The 12,122-nt window shown below is 48.4% G+C and overlaps 1 protein-coding gene across 19 annotated transcripts in view; it reads left to right on the forward strand.

Annotated features, from left to right (window-relative positions):
- The window catches only part of GRAMD1B (GRAM domain containing 1B), a 269,048-nt gene extending 258,514 nt beyond the window's left edge, over positions 1-10,534 (forward strand). For 9 of the 19 annotated variants that reach the window (XM_077964547.1, XM_077964555.1, XM_077964554.1 and 6 more), the window contains 4 exons: positions 331-534; positions 1,609-1,699; positions 6,275-6,382; positions 6,624-7,050. In XM_077964547.1, coding sequence (XP_077820673.1) covers positions 331-534; positions 1,609-1,699; positions 6,275-6,382; positions 6,624-6,957 — 737 coding nt within the window. In that variant the 3' untranslated portion in view covers positions 6,958-7,050. Of the gene's footprint in view, positions 1-330; positions 535-1,608; positions 1,700-6,274; positions 6,383-6,623; positions 7,740-9,958 lie in introns of those variants that run through there. The other 10 variants (XM_015115996.3, XM_028834105.2, XM_077964561.1 and 7 more) reach the window with 5 other exon arrangements.
- Positions 10,535-12,122: the final 1,588 nt, after the last annotated feature.

Raw genomic sequence — 12,122 nt, forward strand, 5'->3', positions numbered from 1 at the left:
AAAAGGAACCACAGACCTAGTGACTCTGTGACAAGAAGTATTTGTAAAATGCCTGTGAATGCATCTATTTAAGAAGTGTATGCCCCAAATTGTATACATGAGGGTGCAGATGTTGGGAGCATTTGGTTCCTTGCAGTGCTGAACAACCCCAGAGGAAGGGTTTGACTGGGGCTGGGTCCCAGAAGTACCTCCTGAGGCTCAGGGGCATCTCTGAGGGTCATCAACCCACCACCCAACTTCCCAGAATACAGAGTAGGAAAATGGTTCTGCAGAGAGTTGCGTCTGGAGGGCTGAAGGCAGCGTCTCCTGTGGCCTTTTCTTCTCTGATAGAGAGCGAGCTGGCCAAAACGGAGAGCACCTATTTGGCTGAGATGCACAGACAATCTCCCAAAGAGAAGGCCAGCAAGACTACGACGGTGCGGAGGAGGAAGCGTCCCCATGCCCATCTGCGAGTCCCTCACCTGGAAGAGGTGATGAGCCCGGTCACCACGCCCACAGATGAGGATGTGGGCCACAGGATCAAACATGTGGCAGGTGTGTGCCAGGTGGGGACAGGTAGGGTGAACTGAGCTTTGGGCTGGAGCTGCATGCCCGCACCAAGGCACACATGTGCACACTCATTTTGCGCCTTGCATATAATTTGTATATAATTTGAACATAAGTCACTAAATCTGAGGCTCCCAATGCTCTGTTTCTCTTTGCTCTTTAAGTTCCTCAGCCCCAACTGAACCCATATGTGTGCTCTAATTAACAAAAGCTGCCTTAGTGTTTATTCTTTCGTGTTGCCCTAGTTCCATGGCTACCTGCATAGGCTCAAGTATGAAGCTTCCAAGTTCTTGGGAAATACACTAAGGAGATCCCATAGCTCAGACCACAGAGATTACCTCATTACACAAAGACCAGGGAGTTCAAGACAGTCCCCCTTCACTTCACCCCCATGGGCCAATCCAGGCTTGCCCTCTCAGACCATAGACTCCCTTAATATTTCTTCCTCTTCCCACCCAGCCATTCACATCCTTGTCTTTGCTGAATCCTGGAAACCTGGGACTCTAAGGGGCCTTAGAGACCAACTAATTGAGCTGGATAGGGACAGGGGAGGCAGAAGAAGAGGGGAGAGTGCCAATCTTCTGCATGCCCCCTAGCTTCGCCCCTAGCACTTCCATGTTACATGTTTTGCCTTTAAGATTTTGACTGACATTGCATTTGAGTAAACTGACTCTCAGAGAGCTTACATGACTTGTCCACCATCATGTAGCTTCCTAGGAATAGATCCAGAGCCAAAAGCCAGCTGTCTTTAGTCCTAGCCCAGTGCCATGTCCCCTCCCGTAGCTGAAGATCACTTTGTCCTGGGCCTATAGATCCTGGCTACATGGGCCTGTTGATTTTCTCATTTGTTCAATGATTACCTGACCCAACCTGTGACCTTGCCCTTGAGGATTTTGCCTTCTCCTCTTGGAGAGCTGGCATTGTCTAGCATATCGTTGCTGTCGCAGTGTCGTGGACATTTTTCCATCAGTCTTTGATGTTTGCTGTTTGACCAGTGTCCCCGCCAGCAGTTGTTGGACTTGTGGGTCACCATGGTGATGGTCTCTTTAATTCTCCCCACAGGTTCCACGCAGACGCGGCATATCCCCGAGGACACCCCCAATGGTTTCCACCTGCAGAGCGTGTCCAAGCTGCTGCTGGTTATCAGCTGTGTGTAAGGGACTCTAGGTTCTCCTATCCTGCCCTCACCGCCTTCGCTTTCCAGCCTGGTGCCCCAGGCCTCGTCTCTTGAAGCATCTGAGCACCGTTACTGTTTTCCCTGGTTTTTTCTTTGTCCTCTAGTCTCTGTCTGGATTGGTTGCTCTGCCTGTTGCTTACCTCTTTGCTTCTTTTTCTGTGCTTTGTTCAGCATTTACTGTATGCTGGGCCTTCAGAAGAAAATGCTTCATGCAGCATCCATACCCTTCAGGGATTCAGTTTCAAGTGGGTGAGAGAGACAGAAGGTTTGAAATTCCTGCACAGATGGTTAAATGCGAACAGAGAAATGCTAGAGGGCATTTTAGGAGTCCATTCGTTCATTAGATGTTCTGAGTGTCTGCTCTGTGCCAGGCACTGGAACTGTGCACTCACAGAGCCCACACGTTGGCAGGGTAGCCAGACAAAATCAATGCCTACAATACAGGAAAAGTGGATGCTTATTTTAATGTAGACTATTTATAATAATTGCTATGATATTATAAAACAGTAGGCTCAGTAACTTGCATAGAAAGATGCCGTGCTGGCCGGGCGCAGTGGCTCACACCTGTAATCCCAGCACTTTGGGAGGCCAAGGCGGGTGGATCATGAGGTCAGGAGATCGAGACCATCCTGGGTAACACAGTTAAACCACATCTCTACTAAAAATACAAAAAAATTAGCCAGACGTGGTGGCGAGTGCCTGTGGTCTCAGCTGCTTGGGAGGCTGAGGCAGGAGAATGGCATGAACCCAGAAAGTGGAGCTTGCAGTGAGCCGAGATCACGCCACTGCACTCCAGTCCGGGCAACAGAGCAAGACTCTGTCTCAAAAAAATAAAAAAATAAAAATAAATAAAGAAGAAAGATGCTGTGCTAGAGAAAAGTAAAGTCAAAAGAAAGAAGACATATGATGGGAGAACAGTTAGCTATCTGAGGAATGAGTCCATGCCATCAGCTGCCCAGGGCTTTATTCAACCATTTTGGGCAGGAAGCACTAGGACATCTAAGGACAGCTCTTCCACTTGGCTCAGCCCACTGCACAGTCCCACGCCTTCCTTGGATGGGTGTATGCTTCAAGAGTGTGGGGCATGGGTGGGTGGGAGCATTGCAGCTGGCCAGATGTGGGCTCTACATGCTGCTCACTGTGCACCAGATTGTCTCTAGTTCAGTCTTGCTTCTGTGACCCTGGCCTCACTGAAGCATTCTTTGAGAGGCAGAGGCAGAGCACAGCCTCACCCTCAGGAAACTCTGATGGAAGCCCAAGAGTGACATGCTCAGATTTGTACCAAAGAGAAAAATCACTCTGACAGCAATATGTCAGATGGATTCGAGTAGTAAAGACTGGAGGTAGGGAGGTCAGTCAGAGTGAGCTGTGAGATCTAGGTGAGAGCAGCTGTCAGGTTGGATGAAGGCCTGGAGCTGGGAGGCGGACTCATCACCCATCTGGTGGTGTAGGGAAGGAAGATGAACTACTGATTCGAGGGACCATACATGGTCGTGTCATTCACAGACATCTGGAATTTAGCAAAGCATTTCCAAAGAAAACATTAACAGTTCCAGGTGTGTCTGAGGTGCCATAGGTTATCCAGGAAGAGGTGACAGATTTGTGCTGATGTGGTCCTGGAGCTCAGATGACAAGTATAAGCTGCAGTCCCTGCTTAATTATCCAGAGCATTAAAGCCATGGTGTGAATGAAAGCATCATAGAGAGTAGAGAGTGTGACAAAGAAGACAAGGTCTAGGATGGCCCTGGGGATCACTTACAGGAGGGGAAGCCATGAGGAACGTAAGGTGGACTCTTTCAGTGACTTTAATATGTCACATAAAAGTAGATGCAAAATTCTTCTGATGACAGCATAAGAAATGAAGATATTATTACAAAATTAAGTGGCCGGGCATGGTGGCTCACGCCTGTAATCCCAGCACTTTGGGAGGCTGAGGCGGGCGGATCGTGAGGTCAGGAGATCGAGACCATCCTGGCTAACATGGTGAAACCCCATCTCTACTAAAAATACAAAAAATTAGCCGGGTGTGGTGGCGGGTGCCTGTGGTCCCAGCTACTCGGGAGGCTGAGGCAGGAGAATCACTTGAACCCGGGAAGCAGAGCTTGCAGTGAGCCAAGATCACGCCACTGCACTCCAGCCTGGGCAGAAGAGCGAGATTCCGTCTCAATAAATAAATAAATAAATAAATAAATAAATAAATAAATGTAACTGTAAAACTAGTAAAAGTCACACTTAGTAACATCAATTTAATGTGATTCATGCAATTGTTCTGTTAAAGTAAATCTCTTGTATTGGATTTTGGTTTGTAGAGCACTGTAACCTCAGGTTAGTTCTGTGTTTAAGCTCTTTCTGCATTTTGACTTTAAGTGGAGAAGGCCTGCACTCCTGAGCAAATTGTATAGCATGTTATCAACTCACCTTTTGGTTTTGTAAGTTTAGAATGATCAGACTCTAATTCAGTGCTACAGGATCCAGGCCGAGTGTCTGCTGACAGCCTGCATGTGGGACGGGCTGACACAGCACAGCTTGCCCTGTGTCTGGCAGACTCTTGCCCCCACGTGCCTGCTACAGCGTGACTCAGCCACCTCCTTTCCCTGTGTCGACCACTGTGCAGCCTTCACTCAGACAGCACACAGGGGTATCCCTTGACCTTCACTTAGCACAGACAGGATTGCAAACATAAACCCAAATGCAGGCACCAAGATCGTGAGCAGGCTGTGCCAAAGAGGCGGGTGTTCAGATGACCCAGTGTGTGCTGATAAAATTAAAGACCGTGGCATTGAAATTCAACACAAAAGTTTTAAAGGCCTTGCGGACAAGTCAGAGAGGCCTGAGAAGACAGCAGCGCCAGAAATTTGTGGCTGCCAGTTTAAAGAAGTCTACCTTCCACAGTACCAGAAGCACGGCTGAGAAACACAGTACCTCTCGCACAGGCATACGCTTTGAAAACCCTAAGGCATCACATAGGCTTTTCTTTCTTTGCTGTCTTTTATCCATCTCTCTTTTATCTCTTTTTCTTTCTTTTCCTTTTTTTTTTTTTTTTTTTTGAGACAGGTTCTCACTCTGTTGCCCAGGTTGGAATGCAGTAGCATGATTTCGGCTCACTCTAACCTCCACCTCCCGGGCTCAAGCAATCCTCCTGCCTCAGCTTCCCTAGTAGCTGGGACCACAGGTGCATGCCACCACACCCGACTAATTTTTTAAAATTTTTTTTGTAGAGATGGGGTTTTGCTGTGTTGCCCAGGCTGGTTTCAAACTTCCCAGCTCAAGCAATCCACCCACCTTGGCCTCCCAAAGTGCTGGGATTACAGGCTTGAGCCACCATGCCCGGCCTATCTTCTCGTTTTTTGTCATCTTCTCTCTTCTTATGTGTGTCCACATCTCCCCCATTAGTGATAAGAACTACCCTTTGTGTAGGGCCTATAGTGTGCCACGATATTTTTCAATATATTCCCTTTCATCTATAGAACAATCCCAGTAGGATAGGTGTTACTGTCCCTAGGTCGGAGAAGCTAGGAAACTTGATCAAAAGTTAAGAGAGTTTTAAGCGGTGAGCCAGGGTTTGCATCCAGTTTTGTGTGTCTCTGGATCCTCTCTACCCACGATGATGTCTTCTCTCTCCATCCTGCGAGCTTGTAATACAGTGATGTTTAGGCAGCCAGTGAGGCTGACAGGAGGAGGGAATTCCTGCAGTCTCTCTGTGACTCCTCATTCCCCACAGCCCCTCCAGCCCCTGGATGACCCTTGCCTCCCCTGTTTCTCACCAGTTCTGACCCAGACTCTGGGAAACCTCAGCCTGTCTCCATGATCCCTGCCCGCTGGTATCAGGTTGAGGCAGGGAAGTTTGCAGCTTGCGGGAAGTTCTGCCAATGTCTGTAAGAGGTATCCTTGGCAGAGCTAGGGACCCAGTGGAATTCCTCCTTCCGTCTCCCCCTTCAATTACGTCCTAAGGTTGGGTTGGTAAGGGGAATCTTTTCTCAATTTAGCACCCGTGAAATACTAAGAGTCTGTCTGTTGCTTTCTCGTGCCCTGTCCTTGCTGGGTCTTCTCATCCATTGTGTCTTTGCTTCTAGTATTTTTTTTTCTCATATACTCTCACTCGCTCCCAGCTTGATTTTCAGTGCAGTTTTCCCCTTCCCCACACTTGCCTGTTTCTAACCTCTGCCTCCTCCCCATTTTTCTTCCTTGCTCCCATTAGGATCTGTTTCAGGTACTGGCTCTATGATTACTCCTTTACCCCCTCATCTCTCTTCCTTCCCACCATACCTCTCTTCCCCCAGGTGCCCAGGTTCTGGGTGCCTGTGCATCTCTCCTTTCTAGTGCCTTCATCCCACGCCCCTCTCCATGGCTCTCCCCTGTATCCTGGCCCGTCCAGATTAGGTTGCTTCTTTCTCTCTCCCCTGTGCTGCATCCCTTCAGCTCACTCACTCACTTACTGCAATGCTTTGGATGGCCCACTGGTCAGGGACAGCAGCCTCTGGGATGGGGGATGCCCTAGGCTTAGATGACATCTCACTGCTGTTGGTTTTTTTCCCCATGTCTCCTTCCTAGTCTGGTGCTGCTGGTCATCCTTAACATGATGCTCTTCTACAAACTCTGGATGTTGGAATACACCACGCAGACCCTCACTGCTTGGCAGGGTCTAAGGCTCCAAGAAAGGTAATCCTGGCCTCGTCCCCTCACCTCCACCTTCATCCCACCCAGTGCCATGACACCTGTCTCCCAGTCCCCTTGGGACTGCCTCACTGCCCTTGCCCAAGGGATAGCCCTCTGGGAAGACCCCACAGGGAAACTCAGAATCTCTCCCTGTAGTTTCAGCCCACTTCTGATCTGGGGCACAGGGGAACCAGGGGCAGTGGGCAGAGGACAAAGCACTCTGATGTGACTCTCTGTCCTTTAGGGGTCTGGGAGCACAGGACAGTTCGCTGAGCATAACTCCAGCTGCTGGGGTACCCCTTCTTCTACCCCACAGGTTACCCCAGTCTCAGACAGAATGGGCCCAGCTCTTAGAGTCTCAACAAAAGTACCACGATACTGAGCTCCAAAAATGGAGGGAGATCATCAAATCCTCAGTGATGCTTCTTGACCAGGTGAGATGCCCACCTTCTCTGCTTGCCCCAGTCTTTGGGAGCGGGGACTCCTTCCCTTATGCTGTGAGAAAGATCCTCATCTCTATCACCACCCTCCAGATTTCCCTCCAATTCATTCTTCCTCCAAGCCATGCATTGTTCTAAATGGAAAGCCTTCCTTGAGTGGGCTGCTAGAAATGCAGGTGTATTCTACAAAATAATAACAATAAAATGACCCACTGAATGTGCACCAGGAAAGCTGTAGGTTAGTTGGAAGGAGAACTCTTTTTATTTCTATTTTTGGTAACCATAACCATCTGACAGGCATTTAAACAGAGAACCCCCTCAACCCTTTTACAGAGATTTGTCTTCCCAGAGGGCATGTCTTTGAGTTTTTTCAAATGTTCACCGCCCCCTCCTTTGACAGTCAGTGGCACTGCACTGATAGTCTGGGAAGATGGCTGTACTTTGTCTTCTTGTCGTAGCATCATCTTTGTCGTACAGTTTGCCTGTATTCCCCCCCGCAAAACGAGATCAACTATTTAGGCAAATCATCCTGAGGCAAAATAAAAAATTAGCCTAGTTTCCTTGGGGGAGGGAGCTTCCTGCTTCCCCAGAATAGTTCAGTATCTTATAATATATGCCTCCCTGTGGTTGCCTAGAGAGCAGGAACCTGCTTCTGCTGTGCAAGAGAATTAGAAAGTGATAGACTCACAATTTACCCTGCTACATGACAACTTCTCTCCCTGAAGAGTTGACTTTCTGACGTTTTGTGACCAGCCAGAGATGGCATCCCAGCCTTGCCACTAACTAATTTTGTGACCATGAGCAAGGGACCTTGAGCTTCCATTTCTTCATTTATAAAATAAGAATTGTAATCGTAACTTCATGGAACTGTCATCAGGATTTGATGGCATATGGGTGGTGCTCATTAAAATTAAACTTTATTTCCTTGCATTGTTTGGTCTTAGCTCTAAATAAGGAGAAAGAGGCCGGGCGTGGTGGCTCATGCCTATAATCCCAGCACTTTGGGAGGCCGAAGAGGGCAGATCACTGGAGGTCAGGAGTTTGAGACCAACCTGGCCAACATGGCAAAACCTTGTCTCTACTCAAAATATAAAAATTAGCCGGGCATGGTGGCGCACGCCTGTAATCCCAGCTGCTTGGGAGGCTAAGGCAGGAGAATTGCTTGAACCTGGGAGGCGGAGGTTTCAATGAGCTGAGATAGCGCCACTGCACTACAGCCTGGGCGACAGAGTGAGACTTCATCTCAAAAAAAAAAAAAAGGGAAAAGAATCTTAATGCAGCTATCAGGACCCAGTTGGATGTGTTTAGCTTTGTCACTATACTTAAGGAGGGCATTTTTTTTTTTAACCAGAAGAAGACAAAAAGCATAGTGAGGAGTTTAGAAGCCCTACCATTTCAAGAATGGTTGCTGGCACTGAGGACAAAGCCAGGAGAAGGGAACACGGGGCTGAGGAGAACAGGGTGGTCTTCAGACATCCAGGCCAACAGGTGTCAAGGGTTAGACTTACTGAAAAACTCCAGAGCACTGAACTCGGGCTAGAAGTTTAAGAAAGTAATTTTTCTTCATCATCAACTGCAGACAACTTGTGGCTAATGCTGTCCAGCAATGGAACAGGCTGCTGTAGAGAACTGAGATTCCAACATTGAAAGTGTTCAAGGGGTAACTAGATGATGATGGATAAAGAACTTATCGATTAAATTGGGACATTTGGACTAGATGACCCAGGGATCTCTTCCAACTCTAGAATTCTATTTCAGAATGGGGCCCATTAACTTGGGGGTTGGGGCTGTCAGACTTATAGCCTAGTGGACTCTACACGATAAGTATTAAGAGAGTTGTTTTGTTTCAATCTCTTTAAAAGTAACTTTTAAAATAACAGAATGGCCTCCTCCTCTGTCTTGAGCAGAAGATATAAATGAACTAGAGAGAAGAAAATGGTAGACTAAGCAGGGAGACCAGACTTTCCCCAAATCTGTCACCATTTACCCCAGAAATGTTGTCTTATGTTGTAACAGAGCAGTTTACCCAGAGACAGTATGTAAATATGTGAGTATTTAAATATGTGGTGTGATGGGCCATTTTAGAATTCTCCTGCCGGGCTCCATTGTAGTCTCCCATTTAGACTGCAGTCTGTGACCTAAAAATGTTAATTTGCTGATATGGGTACCTAATAGGAACCTACCCATTTCTCTGCGTGGTGCCCCTGGGTGCACAAGAGAAGGATTAGACACAGTTCTAGTCCTAGCAAACATGAAACCAAGCAACGAAAGATGACTGAAGTCCAGAGCCTGAGTGTGCTGCGTGAGAGACCATGAAGGAGAGGGATGACTGAGAGCTGGAGGAAGTTTGGATTTATTCTGAGCCTTAGCAGATGGGTGAGATTGGCATAGGCAAGAGCACAAAGATTCCCAGGTGGGGGGAACAGTGTGGCTAAATGTACAAAGACAGGCATGTGGTATATTAGGGATCATCAGGGAAACCAGATGAAACGAGTAGATCAAGTCAGTGACAGCCTGAGAGGCTCTTTGTAGCAGTTGAACACTTCAAGAGAGTTCTCGATTCAGCACTGAGAACCCAGTAAGCCCTACCCAAGGGCTTCCCATGCTAGATTGTCTGTGTCCTTTCTTTCTTCCTCTCTTTTTTTCTTTTATTTCTCTCTCCCTCTCCTTTTCCCTCTCTGTCTCTCTCTTTTTTTAAGAGGCAGGGTCTTGCTCTGCTGCCCAGGCTGGAGTGCAGTGGTGCAGTCATAGTTCTCTGCAGTTGCGAACTCCCGGGTTCAAGCCATCCTCCCATCCCAGCCTCCTGAGTAGTTAGGACTACAGGTGCATATCACAGGGGCTGGCTAATTTTTAAATTTTTTATAGAGATGGGGTTTCTCTGTGTGACCCAGGCTGGTCTGAAACTCCTGGCCTCAAGCGATCCTCCCACCTCTGCCTCCCAAAGTGCTGGGATTACAGGTGTGAGTCACCACGCCCAGCCTGACTGTCCGCTTTCTAAATGAAACAGCGTGCCCAGAGAACCAGCCTTGCTTTAGGTGCCCGACTCTTTTCAGCCCCATGGCGTGGTTGGAGGCCTGCCCTAGGCGGGTGTGGGGAGAGGGCTGCTCGGTGGAGAATCCCACTGAAAGCGCAGACCCAGGCCTGGGGTGGGGTTTTCTGTCTTGCAGATGAAGGACTCGCTCATCAACCTTCAGAATGGCATCAGGTCCCGCGACTACACGTCGGAAAGTGAAGAAAAGAGGAATCGCTATCATTGACAAGGCAGGAACAGGGTGGCTGCAAGAGGCCTGTGCAATACATGTACATAGACCATATAAATATATATATAAATATATATATATACAGAATATAAATATATATATTATATACAGATTTTAAAAAAGAGATAATGCCTATGTACCAGGGAGAAGGAGCGGGCCCTCCCGCTCCCTGTGCTGGCCGGAGCAGCGTTTTCCTGGGGTGGAGCAGCTGAGGAGGGCAGGAACCGCCTCTCAGCACTGACCACCCCTGATCTCCCTCCTCCCACCCTCTGTTCCCCACCCCTTCCCTTGCTGGCCATTCTTGGCTCTTAGAAGGGAAATGTTGAGCCAAAGTTATGCCTGTGAAGACCCTAGGGTCTCAAAAAGAAGTCTCAAGACGGCATTGCTTAAGGTGCTTCGTTCCCTGATCCCCTTTTGATTTGTTTCCAAAATAAAAGAGGATCTTTTCTTCCCTGCCCCAGGCTTCCCCAGCCATTCTCTCGGGAACACAGAAACATCAAGGGAGCCCAGTCTAAACTCTTAGGCTTGGCCGCCCACTTGATCCGGACCGTACTGAGCCTCAGATGGAGAGGATGCTTGGAAAGCTAGGAAGGCTGCATTGGGGGGTGGCAGGCTCCCAAGACCCGTGTTCTGAAGGATACTCTCTTCCATCACCCCTGCACCGTCCTCCGACCTATGTAGGGTGTGGACGCAGTAAGGGCTGGGAATTTCTTACTTTCCCACCCACTTTCTCTCTGGTCTTCTCCCAGGCTGGATCTGGGCGAAGTGTCACTTTTTAGTGCCTAAAGTCCTATTGTTTTCTGTGCCCTAAGAGCACATTGTTTATTAGCCAGGGTGGAGCATTTTTGACCTTATTAAACCTCTTTTAGTGCTTCTAAGCAAGTCAGGTCTGTGGCTCTGAGGCCTTCACTTGGAGCTGTCAGTGTGATTTCCAGGATAAGTCAGGGTGTGCTGGGCCCTCCAGGATTTGAGAGAGGAAGAGAAGGCCCTCGCTACGTCCGGGGTGCAGGGTTTACCCACAGAACACTGTGAGTGGTGAGCACCAAGATGGGTTGCCAGCGTCATTTGCTCTTGGAATGAACCAGCATTCGCCAATGGAGACAACTGTCTGAGATAGCTTGCACATGGAAAAAGCATCTAAGCCATTGGAGGGAAGGAACTGGCAAAGGTGCATGTGTTTGGGCAGGAAAAGGCCAAGTGAAATCTATGCCCCAAGGGAGTCATTCCAAATCCTGAGTTTCTCAGACTTGGAAATGGGGGCTCTGGCAGGGGGTGGAGTACAAATCCTGCTCTGGTCTCTGGCCCCACAGAGGTGTAAGATCATTAAGGAGTAGAAGGCACTGGCTTCAAAGAGTGAGACATTCAGGGCCTTTTCAGTGTTGGCCCACTAGCACCATGCATTTATCTGAATTCACGGGGCCCTTTGGGCACATTCATCATCCCTCATATACTAACTACTATTTCTTCATATAATGATCAAAAGAGTCCCACCAGCTCCAGGCAGAGCTTGTGGAGATTCATGAAAGAGTCACAGCCAATTGGGCGTGCAGAGCTCTTCAGTCTTGCTTGTTCTCCTGGGCTTCTTGATGCAGGGGCAGAAGGAACCCCAGATGTCCCAGATGTCCCAGAACATCAGCCCAAAAGACAGAAGATTTCATCACTCATCTACTCCACAAAGTTGTATTTTTCTCTTAGAATGGCCTTTAATTCCCTGTGACAGTTTCTGACTTTTCCATGTGAAGATAAGGCCTTGGTATTTCCCTAAGGGCAGGATCAGAAAACAGGAAGGTCCATGCCCAGGTCATCCTCCAAGGGAGGAGGGTGAGGAGGCTCCAAGTCATCAGCCAGAGCAGGTATTCCTCCCCTAGAAGAGGAGATGGGAGGAAATGCAGTTTCGTGTCATCCCTGTGAAGAGTGCCTACGCGCACAGCCCAGTGTGTCCTTGTTCACTTCTTGTCTAGGACTTTGGGTAAGGGACACTGGTAGGGATCAAGGCTCATGGGCTCTGAGCCAAAGAAGGAGGCATGGTGCAGACTGCTGGAA

Source organism: Macaca mulatta, chromosome 14, assembly GCF_049350105.2.
Source record: "Macaca mulatta isolate MMU2019108-1 chromosome 14, T2T-MMU8v2.0, whole genome shotgun sequence".
Classification (NCBI taxonomy): Eukaryota; Metazoa; Chordata; class Mammalia; order Primates; family Cercopithecidae; genus Macaca; species Macaca mulatta.